Here is a 27,298-nt window from a genome sequence, read left to right as displayed (position 1 = left end):
TTTCATTGGTCAGGATTAGTCACACAGCTATATCTAATTTTAAGAGGTAAGAAAGTATAATCTTTTTTTTTTTTAAGATTTTATTTATTTATCAGAGAGACAGCGAGAGAGGGAACACAAGCAGGGGGAGTGAGAGAGGGAGAAGCAGACTTCCCGTGGAGCAGGGAGCCCGATGCGGGGCTAGATCCCAGGACCCTGGGATCATGACCTGAGCCAAAGGCGGACGCTTAGCGACTGAGCCACCCAGGCGCCCTAAAAGTATAATCTTCTTACACATTTAGAAGTAGAGAGGAAATGGATATGGTTGAACAGTGATGTCTATCACACACATATTATTTTCTAAGATTTCTCAATCTTAAAAACAAAACACTGTGACAGTTTGTATTACTGATCAAAATATTTGTTGTCCTTCCTATTGGAAGATCATTTCAATCCCATTGGCACTGTGACTTGAAGGGCCCTTTCCTGTAAAATGATTATGGATCTCTTGACATTTCAATATCAGATATGAACATATGTCTTGCTTTGGCTTATGAAATGTGAGGGTAGGGGATGTGGGACACTTCTTTGTAGAAGCTTTAAGAGCCAGAAGATGCTGTACCTTGATTTCCTTCCCTCTACTACAAAGCTGCAATGTGCTTAGCAGTTACTCCGTTAGCCTGGGTCCCACAGTGAAGATGGTGTGAAGCTGAGCTGCTGTCAGCTTGTGATGGACATGCAATATGAGCAGATTGTCAACACAAACCACTGAGACCTTCGGGTTCGCACTGCAGCATAATTTACCCTAACCCGACTAAAATGCACACCATCTTTATGGCACCGGTAAGAATGCTGATAGGAATAGCCAGATAGAAATAAAAATGAAAGACATGTATTCCATTTGTACTAGTGATAAAAGTACAGAATACTTAAGGCTAAATTTGACAAGACAGGTTTAAGACATATGAAGAAAATTATAAAATATTACTGAAGGATATATAGCATGGGACTCTTCCCAAAATCAACGTATAAATGTTATGCAATCCCAATCATAATCCTAATGGTTTCTTTTTAATTTGATAAAAGCATTTTAAAGTTCATGTGGACTATTAGAATTGACCTATAATGTTGCTGCCAAGATTAAATGGGCTAAAATATGTAAAGTGCTTAGGACAGTATTTGGCACATACAGGCACAATAAACGTTAGCTAGTTTTGCTGTTTGCAAAACTATTTAGATCATTAGAGTGGAGAGTCTCAAAATGTATCTTAGTGTAAATAGGATTTTAATATGCCTTTGGAGGAAAATGAAATTAGACTCCTCTCAATCTATATTGAAAAGTAAGTTCCATATGAACTAAAAACAAAGTATGAGAAATAGTATTTTAGAATAAAATTTGAGAATAAATTCATGTACTAGGGGTTAGGGAAATGATTTCAACTGAAACAGTTAGCCAGGAAGTTATAAAGGAAAAGAGACATTTATTTAAAAATGTATGGGGTGCCTGGGTAGAGTAGTCCATTAAGCATCCAACTCTTGGTTTTGGCTCAGGTCCTGATCTCACTGTTGTGAGACTGAGCCCCCATTGGGCTCTAAGCTCAGCAGAGTCTGCTTGAGATTCTCTCTCTCCCCCTCTCTTGGCCCCTCTCACTTGTGCTTGTGCACATGCTCTCTCTCAAATAAATAAATCTTTAAAAAAAGAGTATAGGGGCACCTGGGTGGCACAGTCGTTAAGCATGTGCCTTCATCTCAGGTCATGGTCCCACGGTCCTGGGATCGAGCCCTGCATCAGGCTCCCTGCTCAGCAGGAAGCCTGCTTCTCCCTCTCCCTCTCCCCCTGCTTGTGTTCCCCCTCTCGCAGTCTCTCTCTCTGTGAAATAAATAAATAAAATCTTTAAAAAAAATAAATGAATAAATAGAGTATAGCTGGAAGATGCCAAAAGAAAAATATTAGAGATTATGAAAAATATCTGTGATGCATAAGACAAAGGTTAACATTTATAGTATATGAGCACCTACAAATTTATAGGAAGATGAAAAACTCCATAGAGAAATGAGAAAAGGATGTGTGAATAGGCATTTCCAGGAAAGCAAATCTAAACAATAAACAAATATGAAAAACTGCTTTATCTTACCAGTAATCAGGAAGAATCACACTGAAGTAACAATAAGCCATCACTTCTCACTCATCAGATCAAAAAAAAAATTAATTGTTGACAGAAATGTGCATTTACAAATTCTTAATCACTTTTTACATCTATTTAAGAAAAGGATGTCTCAGAACAATCCTTTAATAAATACAGTGGTAAAGGAAGAAACTATTTTATGATACAATTAGTCACATACCAACTACACTATTTTGTAATTTCAGGTTCTCATGGAATGTATTTTGACAAGACTTTGACTTCTCTTGCTCTTTGTATCTTCCACACTGTAGGTCCCTCTCAGCTCCGAAGAATTTTGCAACTACTTTTGGTCACTGGACAGTGTTTTTTGTTGTTTTGTTTTGTTTTTTAATTTTAATTCCACTTAGTTAACATACAGTGTTATATTCATCTTAGGTGTACAATCTAGTAATTCAACACTTCTATACATCACCCTATGGTCATCATGACAAGTACACTCCTTAATCCCCATCACCTATTTAACCCATCCCTCCATCCCCTGGACAATGTTTTTTTGACTTCATTATCTTTTTGGATCTGTGACTTGCATGATTCTTCACCTAGTTTCTCACAGGTACTTTCCTACTTAACTCCTTACTCCTCCCCTACCACATTCTGGAATTTCTCAGCAGGGTGCTAGGGCCATGGCAGTCTTAATACTTACTGTAGGAAATAAATTAGACTCGGTGCTAACTGTGCCCTGGAGCTAATTTCACCCAGTCTCGACCACCAGACCTTTGAAACATGCAGCCATTGTTCCTTGAGTCTACTGACTGCGATGATGATGTGGAGAATGGATTAGGGAACAGGTGAGCAAGGAGAGAGGCAGGCAGGCCAGCTGAAAGGCTATTACAATGTACCTAATGAAAGATGAGAGCTATAAAAGGATACAATCAGCTCCAACAAAGATGGTGAATGGAGTTTACAGTCTAACAAGGAGAGGCACACGTGAAAAGAAGAAGGGCAACAATGTGTTACAGATGCTGTGATACGATTTCTGTATGTATATGCAATGGGGCACCAATCTAGTCTCCCTGGAAGGGGGAAAGCAGGACGGTAGAGCAAGCCAGGAAAGGCTTCATTAGAGGAAGTGATGCTTGCCCTGAGACACTGCAACAGAGCCTTCTGGGAAAAAGGGGAAGATAGGAGTAAAAGTACAGGGCATGAAATTCACAACATTTTCAAAGAATTCCAAGTAATTTAATATGACCAGAGTAAAGGATTTAAGAATGAGATGAGGTTGGCAGTCAGATCACAAAAGTCCTGTTTGACACTCTAAAGAGTCTGGAATTAATCTTGTAGGGTGGGCAACAAGGAGCTATTGAAGGGCTTCAAGTAGTAGATTTGAATTTTAGGGGACAAAACATCTTTGGCAGTACTATGGAAGATGGTTTGGAGTAAGGCAGGGAGCTCTTCCTAATGACCCAGGCATCAGGCAATTATTCTGTTAACCATGATACCCTATTTGTCAGACAATTTCACTGAGGTATTTGAGAAATAACACTTTTCTTTCTTGCTGATGTAAAAACACCTAACTAGAACAATAAACAAACAGGTCTTTTTTTTTTTCTATACTCTATTGTGCAAACTTAGTTGTACACTCTAATAAATGGAGTGAGGCTGAACAGCCTTTGGCATTAATCCCAGATACTAAAACAGTGAGAAAACAACAAAACAGGGAACATAATATCTATCCATAAATCCAATTGTATGGTTAGGGTTATGGAGCACTTTAAGAGTTATGATTTCCCTGGCAAAGTATCAAAAAAACATACCTTTGAAAATTATTCGGAACAGCCATTTGGCATCCTACCATGCTGACAGAATGAAAAATGTCAAGTAAATAGCCTACGTGTAATTCACCATTCTTGAAGAAGTAAAGGAAGGATGTTTTCTAAGGCTTCAGAATGACATATTTTATTAAATAAAAACATGGTCATGAAAAAAGCCAAGCGAAAACTTCCCAACTCACTTAGAAAACAGAGTCAATCTATTTTTTTAAGAAATAGATATATTCTGTCATATAAAAGAATATCTGAGAGCCAATCTGTTCCCAGTGGTTCTTTCTGCTCTGATTTCATTCTTTTTGCCCTTTGGTGTTTTCTAATTTTCTACAATGAGCATGCATTGCTCCCATAAGGAAAAACAAAAAAAACTCAAATAGACTAACCATACAATCAGAATGACTCAGGCTGTCTTTCTCAGCTTTTAGATTCTAAATTCTGAAAAAGATTAGTGTAAACTGCTTTTGAGGTAACCTCCTAGTATGCTTTGAACATAGGCAAATTTTCTCTCCTCCAGTTTTTAACTGCCTTCAAGGAACAAAATTTTGAATTTTCAAAAATATAAAAGCTTCCCCTCAATTATTCATGCCACTGGAGGAGAAGATTGACCCTAGTATTCAAAAACAGCATCTGAATCGAAAATACCAGGTGTACATGCATATTTTATTTGGTTCTATATGCAACTATATGTTTTTGGCAGATCTGCCTTCTGAATTAATTTTTTCTTTAGCTAGTATTAACGTGACTCTATGCTTCTACACGTGGGCTGGCAAATGAAGGGTAATAGAAACGGGGCTAGCACTTAAACTCTGTTGCAAATAATCTACAACTCCACAGATTAGAATAAAGACTCTTTATGATGAAAGTATAAACCACTTTTTCAAAAGCATAGACCTGAAATAGGGCTACAAAAGCAGGGAACATGGAATGCTAACCTCTGCAATGCAGATGTAAAATAGTAAAATAAAACACCTGGATTCAAGAGTCCACTTTAGCACTTATTTTCAATACCCAGCTTTTCATATTCAGAGGACACTCTTTTAAAAGCAGCTCCATCTGAAATCATAGTCAGCAAGTATTTCAGAAGAAATATGAAACACTCATCTCTTAGGGTTAAGGAAAAGGGTCTGTCAAATAAACTGGGTGTAAAGTATTTCTCCATCCCTTAACACTTATGAAGGGACTTGCAAAGAGAGTTGTGTAAATATCATTTATCTGAAATTAAGCACTCTGAACCTTCCCCAACCCTACAAGAATTTAGATCATTTAAAGAAGAGTTGTGTGTACTATTTATAATTTATAGATTCTATTCAGGTCCTCTGAGCCATAGTAACTTTCTTATTAGTTGAGATTTGTACCACCCCTTCACAAAAACTCCCTCCCCAACCTCATAGGGGAACACAATATCTGAAACTTACACAGCCATACAATGTTTTAGTTAATAGGTACCTTAGGGAGAATATGATTTACAGAGTTTTTACACTAATTATTTCTCCCTCCCATCTTTCTAAAAAAATGGAGCTCTCATGCTTCTCCTATGCTAAACTCTGAGGGAAAACCATTGCCACCAACCCTTGTCGCCAGACCCTCTCCAAATCCCCCCATTCTGCTTTCAGAGCTCAAAAGAATCCATCTGGCTAAGAACTGTCAGAGACAGGGAGGAAAAAAGACCAAGCAGGATTGGCCAGACTTTGTAGCTGGGAGGGGAGGGGAAGGCTGGGCACGTTGTGCGTGCACGCATGCGCGCACACACACATCTGTGGCTCTTAAAGTGAGTGATGTCAGAATTGTAGACTTTTTGGTGAGGTGCCAGTTTTTGTTGAGTCTAGCCCTGAGACAAAGGAGATAATTGGAACCAGATAAGGATTTAGGGCCTCAGCTTATAGTGCTGAGCTTTAAGGTTGGGCACCAGGCCCAGGGAAGTGCTTCTGGAAACTTCTTCAAATAAGTTTTCTTGGATCACCCATGTCCACCTCCACCTATTTCCCAACCATATTAGCCTAGTGTTGTCTATTAGCCACAACTATCCATTCATCTGTTCTTTCCCACACTTTTCATTCAACAAACATTTACTGGTGCTTTCTGTGTGCCAGATACAGATACAGTAATGTGTAAGGCATAGCCCCTGACTGCAGAAGCTTGTTGAAAAGAAATAGATAGATGTGGAAATAGATCAACACAACTAAGTGCTAAAGGTTATGCTAGTGTATCGGTCACATCCACTGCATAAAGGAGAGAGCCTTGACTTCTCTACCCTCTGTACTCCTCTGGTACCATTAAATGCTCAGCCCCTGAACCTGCTACTCACTGGTCTTCCTTCCACAAAGCCTGCTACTAAGCCCCTTGGAACATTCAACTAGACCTCCCTAGTTTATTGCAACTAGATTTCCCAGTATTTTTAAATTTGTCATAAGTTCTCTTCCCACATCTTAGCCCTAACTGAAACCTATCTTTCTCATAAACGATGCCACTTTCCTCAAAAGCCTGTCCAGTGATGTCTACTCCTTCTCCCACTTTCCCTAACTCACAGAGTAAGAAAAATGTCAACACAACTTCTTGCTCCCCACTTTACTGCTTGATCATTTGTCACTCAACTACCTTTTCTTTGAAATGCATGCATTTGTGGGGCGCCTGGGTGGCTGGATCAGTTAAGCATCTGCCTTCTGTCTTGGCTCAGGTCATGATCCCAGGGTCCTGGGATCAAGCCCCCACATTGGGCTCCCTGCTCAGTGGGGAGTCTGCTTCTCCCTCTCCCTCTTCCCCCTGCTCAGGCTCTCTCTCTCAATAAATAAATAAAATCTTTAAAAAAAATGAAATGCATACATTTGCTTTACACCATCCTTTCTTTACTTTTGAAGGGATGAGGACTCAACCAATCCATGGGCATTTTTCAACTCAGCGTGCTTTTACACCAACCCGAGCTGTTGCCTGGCTATCTTCATTCACCTGCTCTCACCCATGTTTCAACAGCAGCCTGCATTCTAGATGGGTTTCTTCTGCTATGTTCAACAACATGCATTCAACAAATATTTTTGCCAGAAAAGCTTGAGTAAAGTCAAGGAAGACAACAAAAAGTAAAGTAAAATAGAGTACTTGTGCTACAACGCACATGAGCTTGGTTCTTATGTAAAATGTGGATAATAGTAGTACCTACCTCATAGAGTAATTGAAGATTAACTGAAACAAAAAGAACTAAGAATAGGGCCCGACATATAGCAGATGTCTATCCTCCAAACCATATTACATAAAGCCTAAGCGAACATATTAAACCATTCTAATATCCAATCTAACTTAATTCTTTAAACTACTTTAGCACACTCAACACTCACTTGTATTAGTTAATGCTGTAACAAACCTTTTTAGAAGGATATAAATATGGGTGTGTGTATATGGCTCAAAATAAGGCAATTTTTCTCCTTGCTCTTCTACTGAAACCTTCACAATCAGTCACCAAAGATCTATTTTTGAGACTTCCTGGTCTTTTAAAAGCTATCTTAAAACTACTTTCTAACCTTTCCTTTGAACTACTTTTCAACCGCTCAACACTTTCTTCCCCTTTGGATTCTATGATAGCACTTTGATTGATTTTTCTTCTGATTCTCTGACCATCTCTTTTTTGTCTCCCCAGCAGGCTCTCTTTCCAATGGTTGCCTCATGAATTCTAGTATTTCTTAAGGTCCATCACTACTTTTCACTGCTTCTCAAAGTCTCTGCAATGTGCTGTGATACCTTTCTACCCATATCTCTTCTGTGGACTACTGCAACACTCTAAATGGTTTCTTGGTTCCTAGTTTCTCCCAATTCCAGTATATTCTTCATGCTGCCACCAGAATAATTTTTTTTAACGTCAAATGTTTGTGAAAAGACCTCCATTATTGCCTATTTTCTCCAAAAAAAGAAAAAAAAAGAAAAGGAAAAGGAAAAAAGGGGAAAAAAAAAAAAAGCCCCAAGCCTCAGCACACCATACGGGCCCTTTATTTTACCCCCAACCAATCCTTCCAATATCATTTCATCTTGTTCCATCTACTCCCCCAGAACTCCAAACACGTGGAAATCCTCATTGTTCATATTACAACATGCCTTTTTGCAAATCTCTGCCTTTCCACATTTCCTCTTCCTCAAAAGCCTATTTTCCCTGTTCCCAACCACTTCCTGATCCAACTCCTTTCTCTATTAAGCATTTACCACATTTATTTACCATGTCTATTCCCCCAAGAAAATAAAAGCATCTCAAGTATAGGGAAATGGCTTTTTCTTCTGTTTAGCTCCAGAATCCTATGCTCAACAAAAACTTAATACTAAATTGTGAGGAATCAACAACATTAAAATGATTTCTTTTTAAGAGTTGCAGTTTTAAAATTCCTCCTCAGGTGGAACTGAGTGAAAGGAATAAGATGCAAATGAAACATTCAAACTCAAATCTCAAGGTAGATATGGAGAGACAGAAGATAAGGACAGCAGTGCAGAATATTCAAAATCTGGGCTATCCTGGAACTTCAAGGTTGTAGGACCAGGGCTGTAGATATACAGAACATGTCTGACCTTATCACCTCCCTCCTCAGAAATCCTTCAATGGCTGTTTAAAGTTAAAGCCTCATCTTTAATTGGCACAGAGGCCTCCATAATAAACTTGCCTCCATCTACTTAGTCTCATTTCCCACTACTCTCTACCGTACTTTCTGAACTTCAGCCACACAGACCTCCTTTCCCATTTTTTTTACCTAAGCAAATGCCAGTAATGTTCTTCCATATATTCTCCTTCCTCAAACGAGTTCATTCTATCCCTTCAGTATCAGCCCAAGGATTCCTTAAGTTACCTCCATTATACAGTGACAAGAGTATGAGTCCATTTTATCACATTGTATTTGGAAGACAACACAGTATAATGTTATGACAATGGATTATGGGTTCTTCGGCATATTTAACTTTTGTCTTGCTTTCCTTGACCGTAAAATTGAGACAACAGTAGTACCTACTACATAAGATGATTGAAGGGATTAACGGAGATAGTTCATGTAAAGCACTTACAATTGTGTTGCTATAAATAGAAGGCCAATCTATGTAATTATCAACCGTACTTCATTCGATATCACCCTTCCCCGCACCCCCGACGGTTCCGCTGCTCCTCTAGCCCAGGAACCGCATCAGCCTGATTCATTTCTGTATTCTTAGCCTCGGCACAGGATTCTGAACATAGCAGGCCTTCGACATATGATTTGTAAAAATAAACTGGCAAAGCCTCGTGTTCTACTTTTGCCTTACTAGCTGAAAGACTGCAAATTATTCATCCCACCTATGCTTAGTTTACCCTCACCAAAAATGTAGTATCTACTTCAGCGAGCTTTTGTATTAAATAAGGGGATGCATCTACCAAAGCACACTGCACATCTTCAAATACTGTACCAACGGTAGATGTTTATTATTAATCAAGCGGAGGTCCGCGTCTTCCCTCCTGTCCAGCACGTCTCGTCCCGAACCCGCCCTCCTCGCAGCCCACACCCTTACTGCGCCCTTGGCCCCGGGTCCCTCGGGACTTCAGGCGTGGGAGCCCCGGCCCCGCGCGGCTCCCTCCCGGCGCCCCGCGCCCTCCTTCCTTCCTCGCCCGGACGGACGCACTTCCGGCGGATGTGGGGGGGCAACCCCGGAAACGGAAGTGAGCGGCGGGGCCGGCTGACGGTAACGGGGCTGAGAGGCTGTTCACAGAGCAAGTGAAGATGGTGAGTGAGACCCTGAGCGACCCGAGTTCCCGGCGGGCTCGGGACCCTGGCCCGGCAGGAATGGTCCGCCTCCCCCTAGCTCGTCCCGGGGTGGCGGCGGCGGCGGGAGGATGAGGCCGGCCTCGGGCGCCATGATCTGTCGAGTCACGGGGTTGGGGGTTTCGTGGCTGTCGTCCGGGATGGGCTCCAGCGCGGGTCGCGCGAGCAGCGCTTCGGCTTTATTCCCTTCACTTGTTTCTCTCGATTTGCGCCCACTCAACCCCAAGTCCCCGAGCACGCCCCGGCCCCTTCCCCGTAGTTGGCGCCGAGCTGGCAAGGACAAATCCGAAAGTGTAGCGTTGTTCCGTGGTGTGTGGTGCGGCTCAGCCAACTACCCTTCCCATGAGGGGCGAACCTTGGGGGCCCAGAGCCCTCGAATTCCTCACTCACCCCTGACCTCGGAACTGCTTTGCTAACAAACCCAGCTATAAAGTCTCCTTTTTATCTCTCACCTTTACAGACATTTTGGGGGAACTTGTAGTATTCCAGAAGTTGGAGGGGGGAAAATCAGACAGTTGTAATTCGTCGTTTGTCAGGATTGTTAGTGCATCCCTGATTGTTAGTGCACCCCCTTTCTCTCTTTTTAACTTAAAAGTTGTGATGCTTGGGAAAGACTTCTGAATGGCCATGGCCACTGACTCTGATACTAGGCCATCTAAATCTAGAAAGTTTCTGTTGGTAATATTGCTGATTATTGTGAAGAAGTTTTATAAACACTTTGAGGTCTAGTGGTACTTAACTTTTCATGGATTTATTTTCCTCTGCTGCTTTAATAGAAACATCAGGTACCAATCCTGATATTTTACCCAAGGAAATTGGGGGAAATCATAACAGTAAAACCCAGAAATCCGAATTCTCCTTTTCTTTGTGCGTAGAAGAAACTTTTCTTCTGTTATTTTATAATAAAGCAGTCTGGGAGGAGGAGAATGTTTATGTGGGAAAGTACCAGGAGATGCATTTGGAAATGTACAATCCTATAATTCTAGATCTGGAAAGAGTTGAGGCACCTGGAAGGATGAGTAAATGGGGGCAGAGAGATTGTATGCTTTGATTATAGTCACATAGTAGGTTAGAGACAGTCCACACTAGATTCCAGATTCTTTTCCTGATCAACTTTGACTTCTGTGTAGGGGAAACTCTTTTGTAGGTTCTTGAGTTGGACTTTATTTTTCAGAGAAGACATTGGCGAATCAGTGAAAGGTTTTATAACAGCTTGGTGGGGGAAATTATATGTTTTAGGAAAACCTTGATATGCAGAATTGGAAAATGGAAAAGTCTAGGGACGGCAAGACCCAGTCAGGTGCTGTTAAAGTTATCCAGGTGTGAGATCCTGAAGTAAAGTGGTGGATTGAAGAAACTCTGAACAGGATAAAGTACCTGACCAAATAAAATACACAGATAAATTAAGAAATCAATTTAAAATGCTGGTTTCTCAGAATAGTTTCTCCTAGAATAGTGTAAGGTGGATACCAAAATACCTGTAGCTGTTTTACATTTTTCTGCAGAATTAAAGCGATATTGTACTTGAGGAACAAGTGATTAAAAGTCAGCTTTTGTGTTTTACCTGTTGTAATGTTTATTGCATTTTATTTGCTTACTCTATCTTCATTAGACTAAACCCTGGAAGGTAGACATGTATCTTCAGCATCTACCAGAGTACCTGCCACAAAGTAGATGTTTAATAAATATTTGATGATTAAATGTTTTATGGTATAGATGTGTAGGGTATAATACACCAGTACCAGATATACTGTGAGTCTTTGTTTTTGTTTGGTTTTGTTTATACTGTGCTGATTAGATTTATTTTTCGTAGGGAGAACCCTGTTATAGAAACCAAATACTTTCTGAATGTCTCTTTTTTCCCTTAGCTTCTGTGACCACATTCTTCTAGCTATTCTGTTTGTTCTTAATCCCACTTCCTTGTTCTTCATTAAGGAATAGTATTCCCCGGGATTCTGTCTTCAACTTTTTTCATTCTGTGCTAATCATTCCATCCTAAGCGAGGGATCTTTCCAATGAAAGTAAATCTGATCAGGCCATAACCCTCAGAGGCTCTCTGTCAATCTCAGAATAAAACCTGAATTTCTTTGCATGTTTAAGCCTTTTTGTTTTTTTCATTTTGCCAGCCTTGCTTTATTTTTGCCTCACTAGACGTGTAGTTAGCTGGTCAGGTCAAACTACTTATAGCTTGTTCATTTATACTTTTGTACCTTCTTTACCCATGTTCTTTTTTCCTGGAATGCCTTTCAATGTGACAATATTCAGAGATCAACTCAGGAATCCTTCCTACGCCCAAATTTGATATTATTTAGTGTACCATGTATAATCACTCTACCATAATGCCAAGGCTCATCATCTAGACTGTGAGCTCTTTGAGGGCAGAGACTTTACTTTTTTTTGTCTAGTGCTTAAACTGTTTTTTATGTAGATGTTCAGTGTGAGTTTTAAAACATTTTTGTATTTAATAGTGTTATTATTTGTGTTGTAGAATGCCAGAGGACTTGGATCTCAGTTAAAGGACAGTATTCCAGTTACTGAACTTTCAGCAAGTGGACCTTTTGAAAGTCATGATCTTCTTCGAAAAGGGTATACGGGGGAATTGTGACTTTGACTTTGTTATAATAAGATGTTTCTGTGATTTTTTTCACAGTATTCTTTAAATATTTTGATAGACCATAAATATATATTTAATTTGGGACATAGCAAGTAATATACCTTAGCCTGGGGGAGGATGGGAGTGGACGTTTTCTATAATGGAAGAAGTGTCTTAACAGTAGTGGGTTCCCAGGACAGGGCATCCTTCAAGGAGCTGTTACCCAGTAGCATGATTTGGTAGGATGCTTCTTTTTGATACTGCTAACATGGAAAGCCATTTGTCTCCTTATCTTATTAACTACTGGAATAATTCTCTGGGAGACACTAGAGCACAGCAGTTAAGAGCCTACTCAGGAGTAGGCTGCCTGGGTTTTGATTCTGGCTCTGCTGTTTACTAGATGTATGACTTCAGGAAGGTAACTTAATTGCTCTATGTCTCATGTCTATATCTGTGAAATAGGGCTGTAAATAGTATAAATCTTATTTTGAGAAATAAATGAGCTAATACATGAAAAATACTTAGAATAGTACCTGACATTAGTAAGCTCTCAGTAAGTGTTAGCTGCTGTTACTTTATTTTTCTAGCTTCAGCACGCAGTTGTACCCCTTCCCTTGATTTCTTCCATGTTTCTATATGTTTAGGTCTCAATTTCTGGTACTTTTTGGCAGGTTGCTTTTCTGCTTAATCAAATAAGGGTAGTGTGCCTACCTCTGTAAACATCTGTTTTGAATTTTTGAATTTTATATGTAACTTTAAGGTAGTTTGGTCTTACTATAATAAAATGTCATTCTAATAGTGATGTCTGGGGACAGACGTAATGCTTCATTATTGTCTTTCCATTTTCTAGTGAAAGGTGCAGTTTATAGTCTTTGGATTTGGAGATATAATTTGATTTATGGTATAGTATAATCAAATTCGTGAAACTAGTCAGTAACCAGGTTCTGATGATTTCTTATTTATTTATTTTTTTCCACATAAAATGCTCCTTTTTCTTCATGGTTAGACTTTAAGATAGCCATGAACAGAACCATTTTCAAATTCTGCTTCTAAGATAATGTTCTGTACAAAGACAATATTCAATAAACGATTGTTGCAGGTTCCTTTCAGCTCTCAAATGCCATTTTGGCAATAAGCATAGTCATCTTTAATATATCTAGAGTGTTAAAGACCAGTGGTCTGGTTCTAGCAATATATGACCTTATATAGTAGGTATTCAATAAATGTCAAACACATTTTTCAGCATGTATTTATTAAAGATACATTAAATATTGAATATGTATAGACCTAAACAGAAGAGGTGTAGATTTTTTTTTAAGATTTATTTATTTATTTGAGGGGGTGGGGCATGCGAGTGCGGGGAGGGACAGAGGAAGAGGGAGAGAGCGAATCCTGAAATAGACTCTTCACTGAGTGTGGAGCCTGATGTGGGGCTCAATCCCAGCACCCTGAGATCATGACCTGAGCTGAAACCAAGAGTTGGACACTCAACTGACTGAGCCATCCAGGTGCCCCTAGATTTTTAATATAATACAGGAAGCATGTTATCAAATAATAGTAGTTTCGTTTTTGTTTTTTTTTTAAGATTTTATTTATTTATTTGACAGAGAGAGACACAGTGACAGAGGGAACACAAGCAGGGGGAGTGGGAGAGGGAGAAGCAGGCTTCCCACGGAGCAGGGAGCCCGATGCAGGGCTCGATCCCAGGACCCTGGGATCATGACCTGAGCTGAAGGCAGACGCTTAACAATGAGCCACCCAGGCGCCCCAAATAATAGTAGTTTTAAACATATTTTATTAAATTTCTTCTAGGTACAGAGCTTCATTTAACACTGTTTTTTGAAGGGCTCACCCTAGTGAATTAACCACTAGTATCTAGAATCGGTACATTTTTTAAAAAAAGATTTTATTTATTTATTTGTAAGAGAGTGCACAAGCAGGGGGAACGGCAGGCAGAGGGAGAAGCAGGCTCCCCGCTGAGCAAGGAGCCCGATGCAGGACTCGATCTTAGGACCCTGGGATCATGACCTGAGCCAAAGGCAGATGCTTAACCAACTGAGCCACCCAGGTGTCCCTATAATCGATACATTTTAAAACCATTAGCATATATAGTAAATTTGACCTTTTTTTAATGTTATATAATTCATTATGTTATAATTCATAGTAATTTGAATTTTAATACATATGTCAGTTTCTACAACCACTGCCACGATCAGGCTACAGAAGTGTCATTGTCCTAAAACCTCACTTGTGCCGTTCCATTGTAGTTACACCTATTGATACAATTTTGAGCTTTAGGTATTGAGTGATTTATAATCTCTCTCTTAAATATTTTTCTTTAGCCTTCCTTGTGTGAAAAATGAACTTTTGCCCAGTCATCCTCTTGAATTATCAGAAAAAAATGTAAGTATGTTACCTATGTTTTTATTTTTATCCTCTAGTAGAAGATTACTTTTAGTAATACTTACGTGGTTTCATTTATTAAGACAATTTTAATGTTGAGCATTTGACCATGAAGAATATGAGGACTTATTTTCAGTATCCTTGTAGAGTAGGCTTTTGAATTATCATTAAACTACTTCACTAAAGCTCTTTTTCTACACATTGTTCTTTTGCCTTTTTTATGGACCAATTTAACTAGGCTCCACGCCCAACATGGGGATTGAACTCACGACCCTGAGATTAAGAGTCATATGCTCTACCGACTGAGCCAGCCAGACATCCCTTTATGGACATTTTTAAAGGCCAATCCCCCTTTCCTTTCCTCTCATAATATTTCCTTATTTGATGACCCTGTTTTCTTTTATATTTTTCCTCTGCCATTTTTGCTGTTGACCTCCAAGTCCACATCTCTAGCCTTGACCTCTTTCTCAAGCCCTACATCTCCAAGTTACTGAGGAGTAACTTGGAGATGTAGGGCACAGTAGGTACACAGATGAATGTGACATAATCCCCATCCTTGAGGGGCTGGAAATTTAATGGGAAGACAGGCAGTGGATAGGGGCTTCATAAAATGGTATAGAGGACCAAGATGGAGCAACCACCTGTGCATAGGGCTAGTGGGAGGCTTTGTAGAGGAGCATACATTAGAATAGTTTTAGACCAGTATTAACCAGGTTAATAGATAGGGAAGGGTCACCCCCAAAGAGGGTATATAGCCTGTATACATGTTCTAAAGACAACTTAAAGACTTTCTAAATACACGTTCAGAGTAAGAAGAAAGGTATCTTAACACTACTTCAGGAAGATGGTGCAGTGTTGTTATTAATAAGATGGGTCTCAAATCAAGGGAGATTACAGTCTCACTTTCCCAAGTATTAGCCTGGCCGTTAGATTTGGAATATTGATTTAGTTCTGAACAATACATGTTAAGAGAAACTTGGACAAATCTGAGTGAGACAGGCCCAAATGGTGAAGAGTTTAAAAAATTGCATAGATCATTTGAGACTCAGTTTACATCAGCTGCTTCTGTGTAGTCTCCTTAATCACTTAACCAGCTAATGGCAGTCTCTCGAAATTCTGTGGCACTTATTAACTATTATAAGTCCTTTAGCGTGGGTTACATAATTGAACTATATAGGTTTAGATTCTTGACACCATACTTAGCAGCTATATGAACTTGGGCAAGTTCCTTAATCTCTGTTTAAGTTTTAGTTTCTTCATCTGTAAAATGGAGTTAGTAATAGCCCATGTCTTGGCATATGCTGGCTTATAGTAGCTCTCCATGATTGGGAGCTGTAGTAGTGATAGTGATGGAAGATGAGCATCATTATTCATACCAGTGGTTCTCAACTAGGGATGATTTTACCTTCTTCAGGGGACATTTGGCAATGTCTGATTCTCACAAGTAGTATTGGGAGAGAAGGGTCTTTGGTCCTGGCATCAATTGGATGGGGCCAGAGATACTGCTAAACGTCCTACAACGTATGGGATAGTCCCCATCCACCAAAACAAATAATTACGAGCCCAAGATGTCAGTAATGTCAAGGGTTGAGAAGCCCTGATCTATATGTAATGTCTTCCCAACTAGATTATATAACCTTCTCCATGGTAGACCGTTTTGTGGTATATTGCCACAGAGCCTGATTCTAATTTTGCATGTGGTTGCTAATAATTAAGTAAATGTTGATTGATAATTGCAGTTTGACATCATATTACAAGGTGGGTATAGTCATCAAAGTTTATAAAATTGAGTTTTTTACATAAAACTGTATTTACTTATAAGAATAACTCAATACTTAAAGGAAACTTTCAGTGAGAACTTCAGATTATATACCCATAGTAAAATATTGCATGTTTTCTGTAAGGACCATCTGTTAAAATTTTATACTCAAGCTAAAGTAATTAAAAACCATATCGCTGGGTATCTGACCTCAGACTTCATGTATATGGCCCCAGGTCATGTCTAAAATGGTTACTAATCTCTCAATGGGTTTTTGATCAAAATTATCCCCCCCCCATGACCTAAAATCTTATCAAGAGAATGTAGTGTAATGAAAAAATGATCACAGACGTCACATTATCTTACTATAATAATCTTAATTCAGGCCTTTGTAGCAGTCTATCTGCAAATCGTATCCATTACATTTTGGGAAACTATGATTAGAATTCATGGGTCAAGTTGATTCATTTTGCCTGAAGTACATTAAATTGCAGTAAAAGTTTTTTAGAAGTAATATTAGTGTTTAGTAAAAGTGTGATTCCAGAAAAAAATTGCCTATTAGCACCCAATACAAACTGGACAAACTTTAGAGTTTTGGGTCCTCCTGCCACCTGGGAATCTCTTACCCCAAAAAGTGGAATGTAAACTTTGTAGTCTAATTAACAGGGTGGTATCATGGGTTTGACTATTTCTTTTGTGAAATCTTTTGAATTATATACTTGCATACTTAGAAATTCAGTATTTTTGTCACTTGTATGTAACTGTTTCTAGATCTCATTTTATTTATACCTTTGTTTTATCAGTTTTGTGGTAATTCTAATCAAAAGCACTGAAATATTTTGTAAATATGCTTTTGCAATGTAAAAAACATTCCTTAATTTATCAGTTTTGTAAATTCAAATTTTAGGTGGTAATTTTATGTTGGTGAAGTACACCTGCATGCTGAATAAAACATAGACATATATATTCGAAGAAATTAATGAAAGTACTTTGTTTTTATTTCAGTTATGGATATTAAAATTCTTTTAAGTGTTGTGTTACATATGTAACAGTGCTGTTTTGAAAACAATGTTGAGTGTAACATTTAAAATTACATTGTTTGCCTTTGTAGTTCCAGCTCAACCAAGATAAAATGAATTTTTCCACACTAAGAAACATCCAGGGTCTGTTTGCTCCACTAAAATTACAAATGGAGTTCAAGGCAGTGCAGCAGGTGAGTTTATGGATATCAGTTATAATACATTCCACATGTATGTTGCTATGGATTGGAAGGACTCTTTTCCAATACTAGCCCTATAACCCTTACTTTCTCTTCTCCTCTATAGCCTATTCTATTTTGCCCGTTTCAGGGTATGACCTCGATTTCTACTTTATAGAGAAAAAAGACATTAAGTGGAAAACTTCAAATTACGAGCTCAGTGCCAAAACTTACCTGCATCTACTTTCATTTTTTTCTCTTTTTGGGGAGTTACGTTGAATTTGAAATGCCTCTAGGAATATCCATGTGGTGGTATGTTTGTATATAGGCAATTTGTATATAGCTGAGTGCACCTGTTGGTTAGGAATAAGATCTTCAGAAATGTCCTTCCAAGTGTGTAGGAACTGTCCTTGACCTATGCTCACACTATGTCAGGGAATTCCCTTTTCATGGATCCTTTCTATAGCTGATATCTTCATCCTCTTTCTACTTGCTCAGACTCATTAGCAGTGTTTACATACATTCTGACCTTTTTTGTCTTTTAAAACAAAACGTCTGTCAGTCTCTTTATAGCACCTTCTCTCTCACTGAGTGTGCTTTTGCAGGTTGAGCGTCTTAAAGTTGTCTCCATTTGCTGTATATGCTATGTATGCTCCTTTACCTACTATGAGTGCAACCCACTGTTTCTGGGTCCCATCACACCAGTGAAACTGCTCTTGAACAATGTGGACATCCGTATGCCCTCTTTTGTTTGATCTCCCTGTGGTATGTTACACCAGTGATTCCTTCCCTGGGCTTTTAGGACACCACACTTTCCTGATATCCCCTCGTCTCTGAAACCTTGCTCTCAGGTGTTTCTGCGTAGGTTCCTTTTGCTTTCTTCTGTACCTTGAAATACCTGTTTTGTTAGTTCCCATCTCCAGTCCTCTTTTCATCCTGTTATTTCCTATCTATTCCTATGACTTCAGGTATCATTTATATGTTGATGACTGCCAAGTTTTAATTCTCATGAGCTGTAAACCTATAGACTTCTCCATTGGAAGTCCACAGGCACTTCAGATTTCACATGTATAAGTACAGAATAACTCATTATTCCTCACATACTCTGCATCACGTATGAATAGGTTGCTTCCTAAGGCAGAGATTGGAGCATGAGCTTTGGTTATCTCACCCTGCACCACATCCCTACCCCCAAACCATACCTCCCACCGTCTAGTCAATTAGATCTTCTCACCATTGGTTTTGATCATCTACTGTACTTCATCCAGATCACTGCGACACCCACCCCTACTGCCCTCTGATCCATTGTACATGCTGTAGCCACAGTAATTTTTATAAAATACAGATTTGACAATGTCATTCCCCTCACTTTGCCCTCAAATTAAAACTCAACACCTTAATGTGGCTGAGTCCATGAATTGGCATCTCCTTGTTCTCCACCATACTTCATAGCTCTTAAAACTACTTGCATGTCCTAAGTTTTTCTCTCACCTTTTGGCTTTTGCACATGTTCTTCCTACTACTGTGTCTTTTTTAATAAATTCTATTAATACCGTCAACTGTATTGGCCAAGTCATTGTGGAAGCTATTTCAGAACTTTTTTCTAACAATCAAGTTCTAAAAGAGTGTGTGTGGCTCTAAGTCAGAATAACCTGGATGTGAATCTTGGCTCCACCATCTACTAGCCTTAAGAACTTAAATAAATTAGAGACCTTTCCGAGCCTCAGGTCATTTGTTTGTTTTTAATGTGAAGTGGAGTTAACCGTAACAACAGTGTGTGATTATTAGGGTTATTCTGAGGATTGAAATAACACAAGCTTGCCACAGAATCATTAGCTTCCTTTTATTTTCCTACTGCTCACATTCCAGCTATGGCTTATATTTCAGGCCTAAAATTTTAATCCCATTTAATTCAAAAATCCTTGCCCAGAATTCTGCCCCTTATCCTTTTTTCCCCTTATCCCTGTACTATTGCAGTTCTTGCTTGTTGGGATGTATAACAACTGCCTGCTCATCCTTGCTTTTGGTACTTTCTCAGGACTGTATCGGATCAAACTGTACCTACCGGGCCCCTTACTGTCTGGTTTAACTTAAAAGCTCCATTTTTGTTTCTTCCTCTATCCTCCCTACTTTCCTTTTAAAGAAAAAAAAAAAAGAATATATATATATATATATATATATATATATATATATATATATTTAGAAATAGAAATAAAATACATTATTTTAATATATAATTATTATTTTATATATAATATTTAAAATATGTATGTATATATTTTTTCTAATTTTGACAACCTAAAGAAATTTTTTCATCTTAAACTCTATAGGCCATTAGTAATTAAAAATATTTTAAATCTGGATATATTTTCTTGGGGGAAATCTTTTTTTTTTTTTTTTTTTTTTTAAAGTTTTTTTTTTTTTTCAGAGAGAGAGAAAGCACAAGCAGGGGGAGCAGTAGGCAGAGGGAGAAGCGGGCTCCCTGATGAGATGTGGGACTCGATCCCAGGACCCTGGGATCATGACCTGAGCCAAATACAGATGCTTAACCAACTGAGCCACCCAGGCATCCCTGGGGGAAATAATCTTAACAGCACCCTTAGATTTCAAAGTTAGGATTATTTTATTTATTTTTATTTTATTTTATTTTTTCCACTGAGGCATTTTATTTGCACGTATGTATTACATCCCTAGAAAAAGAATCCCAGGATTTTCCCTCCTGTGTGTTTCCGTCTTGCGTCTTCATGGTCCATGATGCCAGCTGAGGTTGTCAGTACAATGAAACCAAACTGGCGGGACGGGAGCAGGTTATTCTGCCATTTTTCTAGATCTTTCAGTTGTACATCAAATCTGGGGCTGATCACTCCACACTTGTTTAACCTGCCCGTGAGGTTCACGACAATTTTCCCTGCTCAGTGATCATCCGTGATTTCAAATTTGCCAATGTAACCATGCTTCATCATCACAGAAACTGGACAATGACTTTGGAGCACGGCCTAATAAGAACCTGGCGTTTGCCTCTCTTTTCAGCATTGTTAATGCTCATGAGAGCATCTGCCAGGACATTCATGCACACCATTATGGCGGCACGGAAAGATGGCAGAAAGAAGGGTTATTTTAAAATACTAGTATCTATAGTCATGGACCACATATTACTACTCTTGGCATTCTTTTGTCAATATCCAAAATAATCTGCATTGTTTCCGATTATAATTGCTAGACAACTAACAAAGAACACAGAAAACTGAAAATTTGTTTTGGCTATATAAAAGTTTATTGAATAGCAAGTCTATGCCAATGACTATACTATAGTACATACTTTACACCACATCATCCAGCATGTTTGAGAGGAAGGTGGTATTATCCTGTTTCACAGATGAGGAAACTGACGGTGAGACGGATCAGGTGACTTAAACACAGTCATAGTATTGTAAGTAGTAGAAGAGTTTGAGTCCAGGTCTCTGACTCCACAACCCATGCTTGCTCCACTATATACTTACGTACCAGTCTGCAGTATATATATTTAATACTTGAAAAAGGTAGATACCACTAGTTGAGAATAGTATTGTGTTTCTTAAAGGCCCCACAAGTGACTTTGGTCTTCCTTTCTGGTTACCAGTACTGTTTTAAAGGGTCATAACTTATATTTTTACAATGAGCAATACAAAACAACATACAAATTGAAGTAATCAATTTACTAAGTAGAATAATGCTCTTACTGAGTTGGAATTTCTTCAGGAATTTGATCATCCCACTTTTATTAGGAAGTAGACATGACGTTAGGTGCTTGGGTTTTTGGCATTTCATCACATGTATGCTGTGGTTTTCCTGGGACAGAAACAAAGCCCCAAAATATATGCAAAGCTGATGGGATTATTAAGTGTTAATTAAAACTATAATTTTCAGTGTCTTTATATATTTTGAGTAAAGTTTTGAGGAATTTTTAAGAATTTTGGTTTGGGTCTAAAATATGAACTGGTGTTTTTTTCCACTGGTTATATTGGTGTTTTATTTATGGCTTTGTGAATTTTACAAGTAAAGAATGAGGAGCATGAAATTAGATTATGTATTGTTTCTTTCTCCCCTTGGTTTTCTCTAATCTTGCCCTTTCATATTTTTCCTGAAGGTACAGCGTCTTCCATTTCTTCCAAGCTCAAACCTTTCACTGGATATTTTGAGGGGTAATGATGAGACTATTGGATTTGAAGATATTCTTAATGGTGAGTGTCATTTAGCACCTTTTTTTTGGAGCCCTAATAATGTACAAGGCAACGGAAGCAAATAAAACGATAGCATCCTCATCCTTACGGAGCTTATAGCTCATTGGATTGATTCACTTATGTTTATTCATTGCAACAAGACAAAATTTAATGATAATAACTGTTCTTTAGCTGTTTTTTTTTTTTTTTTTAAAGATTTTATTTATTTATTTGACAGAGAGATAGGGAGAGCAGGAACACAAGCAGGGGGAGTAGGAGAGGGAGGAGCAGGCTCCCCGCTGAGCAGGGAGCCTGATGTGGGGCTCGATCCCAGGACCCTGGGATCATGACCTGAGCCGAAGGCAGATGCTTAATGACTGAGCCATCTAGGCGCCCCTCTTGAACTGGTTTTAAAGGTGAAAGTTACTTACGGAGTTCTGAGGTTATAGTCATTAGCAGTCAACTAATGATAGTCCTTTATTTCATGTCCTGTGCTTATAGTCTGATGTGTGAGTCTAACATAGTATTATAAGGGTAGCTTAAACAATGATTTTTGTTTCAGTATTCAAAATATTTGTGGGTTATGACTAGTTTTTAAAATGACTAGGAAAAATAAGAAACGTTTTCTTTAAAAAAATAGCTCCCACCCCCAAAGAGTTTTTGTGCTTCTATAGGTGGTGAATAGGAAAGAAGAATCTGTCATTTTTAATAAAGTTCCTTGGATAATTTGATTATATATAAGATAAATAACTTTTAAGTAAGAACAATCCAACCAGCATCCTCTGTTTTTTCTGGTTCTGAGGAAGATAAGCAAATATAATTCTATTTAGTATTGCATCTACTCATTATGCCCCAGCAGTTCAGGAGAAACAGAAAAACCCAACAGGATTAAATTATGTTAGTTTTGCTTGGCTGCTGATGTCCGGTAAGGAAATGCTGTGGACACAACGGAAGTCTAGTGAGCCTCCCCTTTGAGAATCGTTCCTGAGGGAACTTTGTGAATGCAGGGAAATCTACAATGCCTAAGCTTTTTACATTGAACTTATACCTCATTTTACATTAGCAAGGTGATAGTTCATGTCTGTATATTTTTATCTTGAAATTAGTTATAAAAATACATTCATTTAAAAATCAATTTCTGTAATTTTGTATAAAGTGAGAGGTGCTTGTTAAGCATTTACTCAGTCACATATTTATTATGTGTCAGGCACTGGGCTAGGCTCTAAGTATACAATGGTGACAAAACAAACTGCTTTCTACCTGGGGAAGTAAACATTAAACAGATAAATGCAGACATATAATTACAAATTGTGATAAATTCTAGGAATAAAAAGGGATAGTGGTATAGTTTGTTGTTGGATGGGAGAGACAGGCACTTCTGGGAATATGACACATAACTTGGTTCCTAAAAGATGTATGAATTAGTTAATTAAAAAGTAGAGGGAAGAACATTTTAGGCAGAAGAAGCGATATGTTCAGGGTCTGTAACCTGAGAGAACAGCTGAAGAACTCTGAAGGGTTTTAAGATGTTTTCTTATCTATAAGCTAACAGGTTAGCTTGCCATGGTTTCATAGATCCTGGCAGAAGACAAGCCTCCTAGAGTCAAAGGACAGTTTATTACTCAGCAATAGCAGTATCTGGAGTGTCAGCTTTCCTTTTGGTTCCCTGAGCCCCAGCTCCCACAGAGTAGCAAGAAGAGGGTCAGGTGATGCCACATTTACGGTGTATTTTATTACAGGTAGAGGGACCCCCAGATAAGGACATCTGAATCTTTTATGATAAGCAATAAGCCTTTCTTTTTTTTTAAATTTTTTAAAGATTTATTTATTTATTTGACAGAGAGTTAGTGAGAACAGGAACACAAGCAGGGGAAGTGGGAGAGGGAGAAGCAGGCTTCCCCCTGAGCAGGGAGCCCTATGCGGGGCTCTATCCCAGGACCCTGGGGTCATGACCTGAGCTGAAGACAGATGTTTACCGACTGAGCCACCCAGGCACCCTGGAAATAAGCCTTTCTGTTCTGGGCTCCAGAAGAGTCATGATCTTTGTCTTAGGCTGTTTACTTTAGAAACAATTTTGGAAAGAGAGTCTAAAACAAAGGCAGGCAGGGTATCTAAGACTTAGAGAATTTTGAGAAACCCATGGAGAATTGTCTCCCAACACACAGAAGAGTGTGTTAAGAAGGCCCATATGGCTGGAGGGTTTTGAATTAAGTGTTGAAGTGATAGGGTTTTGCTTGCTCTTCAGAAAAGTACTTGGCCAAGAAAAATCTGCACGTTTTACAAGGAAAGGAAGGGACTATGAGGAGGGCAATAGTAAAGTCTAAACTAGAGTTTTAATGCTGAAAGGGGTCTTCTGTTTACTCCAGTTCCCTGACTTTAAGTGAGGCTCAGTCCTCCCTCTCAGTCTCACAGCAAGGTAGCGGCAGAGAAGGCTCTGGAACCACAGGCCGTTGCCTTGCTGATGTGGTCTGTTGTTTTCTGGTGTACATGATTTATTTAATAAGCATGCAGTTTATTAAAGTCAAAGCTTAAAATAGAGTTTAAAAGAAAGTTGTATTCTTTAACAATTTAAAACATTATAGCTGAAACTCGGGTCCTCCATGATTACCCCCAAGCCCATTACTCTCCCTTATTCTTCAGTTACTTGCTGTTTTCATTTAGTATATTTCCTTCCAGACTTTTTTCTGTGTCTTCATATGAATATATATCGTCAGAAATATTTGGCATTGCTTAGTGGTTTGTTTTTTTTTTTTTTTTAACACAACTGGCATACTGTGTATCTTACAGTATGTATGATACATCAATGCATTTATTGCTGGATGCTTTTTTTGCTTAATTTTTACATTTTAATTTAATTTAATTTTTGAGAGAGCATGTGTGTGAGTGGGGTGGGGGGAGGGAGAGGATGAGAGAGAATCTTAAGCAGGCTCCATGCTTGATGCGGAGACCGACACTGGGCTCAATCTCATGACCCTGATATCATGACTTGAGCTGAAATCAAGAGTTAGACGCTCAACCGACTGAGCTTCCCAGGCGCCCCTCTTTTTTCATTTAACACAAAACAGTGCTGTAAGCAAACATCTTTGGCTATCCTTTGTACTCTTGTGGAGGCATTTTTTTTAATAAGTTTAGATTTTGAATGCCTATTATATACATAGCAGTTACTCTGCTATTATTAAGTATAGCAGTGTCAATTGTTGCTAAGGCTGCTTTGTTGTGTGATGAGTGTGGAGAGTATATAGATTGCTGAACTGATGTGACACAATAATCTCTAGTCTGTTAGGAGATCAGTGAGGAAACATCCAGACCTGTAATCATTGTTTTACTGTGGATGATTATTTCTTTTTACAAACTGATTTTATAGTTCATTGGGTTTTTATCCTAATAGGAGGCAGAAACGGAAAAATGCTTTGTTTTTTGGAAGCTTACTGTTAGCATTAATTTTAAAAGCTCTTTTATATGTACTATACAGTTAAAATAAGACTTTTGTCTGATTGCTCTCTAAAAACAAGATAGTGAAGATTTTAAAGATTTTCTTGGTCCTAAATTCTGATTTATGTTTGTGTATGTGTATGTAACAGAGCACAAAACAATAGAAATAAAATGTTTCTGCAAACTAGTTTAAGGGACTGCTCAATCTTTTAATTAGAGATTGTTTCCTAGCATCATCTGGGAAGCCATTGGAAAACTTAAGTTTTGAAAAAGGAGAACTTTTTTAATCTTTTGTTGTTGGTTTTTTTTTTTTTTTTACAAGCAACTGTATTGAGGTATAGTTGACATACAATAGATTGTACTCATTTTAAGTGTACAGTTCTGTGAATGTTAGCAAATGTGTACTGTTGTGTAAGTGTCCCCCCAGTCAAGATATAAAATGTTTATCACCCTAGAAAGTTTCCTAGATCCCTTAGCAGTCAGTCCCCCACCTTTGGTCCCAGGCAACCACTGGTCTGTTTTCTGTCACTTTTGCCTGTTACAGATTTTCATGTAAGTGGAATCATTGAATTTATCTTTTCTTTGAGAATCTTTAATATGTTTGTTTTTGTTTGTTTTCAGACCCGTCACAAAGTGAACTAATGGGAGAACCACACTTGATGGTGGAATATAAACTCGGTTTACTGTAATCTGTTGTGCTGTTCATGAAAATAGAGGGGCTGCATGTTGTTTATAGTCATCTTTTTACTATAATTTGATGTACACAACATTAAAAGTACTGACACATCAGAGTTTTTGCCTAAATAGTATCTGTGATCATTTGAAGTTATTTGGGTCTTTGGTTTATGGCCATGTGACAATTGAAAGCACTAAAGGGAGATGATTTTAAAACTCCCAATTATAGAAGACAATAGCCTTCTATGTCTTTAAAAAATTGTTGGTAATGAGTATTTTAAAACTATCTACAGGTTCAAATTCAGCCTATTTTCTGGGTATTCCATAAATTTAATTTTGAATAACCATTATCAGCATTTGAGTCTGCAACCTTCATAGTAGCATCTTTCAGAATAAACATCTGTAATTGATTTCGGTGGCAACACTTCAAATTAAGTACAGAGTAAGATATTTATATTTAACCTTGTTTCAGTATAGCCTGTTGATACTCATGAGAATAATATTGGATTTATTGATGCTATTTTAGAGTTGTAGCTATTCTTTGATTCTTTCAGGTTGAAAAGTATAATAAGTTCAAAGGTTTTGATTTTGGTCTTATCTTTAAAGTGAAAAATTAAAGCAACCAGCATATGTTGATTAAACTGTTGTACTGCATAGATTTATATATCACAAGATGATTAGATTGAAAAGAAATTAGAATATTCATGTACGCACAAATTCCATAGTTATTTAAAAATAAATCTTCACTATAGTTCTTATGAGATATTCTTTATGAACCTGGTATACAAAAATTCATGAACTTTAGATTTAATTAGTAAGTGGGTCATCTTTCACTAAGTAAAAAATATTTTTTATCAATTTTTCGGGAACATCTGAATTGGATAGTTCACTGATTTGCAGCTGAATGCCATATTGTCCCTCCCCTTTGGGGGGCCAGGGAGGGCGGCATTTAACAATATGTAGAGATGTTTTTGGTTTTCACAACTTTGTGGAAGGGCTGCTGCTCACATCTAGTAGAGGCCAGGGATGCTGCAAAACACCCTGAAACAGAAAAGACAAAGAGTTATGGTCATGTAACAAAAGTACTAAAGGAAGATGATTTGAAAAATTCATAATTTACATTGAAACAGCCTTTTCTGTCAAAAAAGTTATTACTGAATAGTGTAAAAACTGCTTACATTCAGAGTTTGCTCCATGCAACCAAAAATACTTTGGTTCAAAATGTCAGTAGTGTCAAGGATGACAAACCTTGAAATAAACAATGTGATACATTTTTTAAAATTGCTCCGAAGTGTTGAGATTAAGTTTAAAACATTTTTGCCACTACAATATTTGCCAAATCATTTTATACTTGT

The 27,298-nt window shown here is 38.2% G+C and overlaps 1 protein-coding gene and 1 pseudogene across 1 annotated transcript; one reads left to right on the top strand and one right to left on the bottom strand.

Annotated features, from left to right (window-relative positions):
• The first annotated feature begins 9,551 nt into the window (after positions 1-9,551).
• On the top strand, positions 9,552-26,057 carry LOC110570277 (proteasome maturation protein). Its single transcript, XM_044913211.1, has 6 exons — positions 9,552-9,645; positions 12,173-12,270; positions 14,620-14,680; positions 17,551-17,652; positions 21,764-21,857; positions 25,890-26,057. The coding sequence occupies exons 1-6, from the start codon at positions 9,643-9,645 to the stop codon at positions 25,955-25,957; spliced, it is 426 nt and encodes a 141-aa protein (XP_044769146.1). The 5' UTR covers positions 9,552-9,642; the 3' UTR covers positions 25,958-26,057.
• On the bottom strand, positions 20,328-20,719 carry LOC110570276 (annotated as a pseudogene).
• Positions 26,058-27,298: the final 1,241 nt, after the last annotated feature.

The sequence above is a fragment of the Neomonachus schauinslandi genome, chromosome 3, assembly GCF_002201575.2.
Source record: "Neomonachus schauinslandi chromosome 3, ASM220157v2, whole genome shotgun sequence".
Lineage (NCBI taxonomy): Eukaryota > Metazoa > Chordata > Mammalia > Carnivora > Phocidae > Neomonachus > Neomonachus schauinslandi.
This window is presented reverse-complemented; position numbering and strand designations above follow the sequence as displayed.

Bases quoted from the DNA above. Each gene is read 5' to 3' on its own strand.
- LOC110570277 (XM_044913211.1), top strand. The intron at 14,681-17,550 runs GTAAGTATGTTA...TTGCCTTTGTAG, and splicing joins TTGAATTATCAGAAAAAAAT to TTCCAGCTCAACCAAGATAA. The intron at 21,858-25,889 runs GTGAGTGTCATT...GTTTGTTTTCAG, and splicing joins ATTTGAAGATATTCTTAATG to ACCCGTCACAAAGTGAACTA.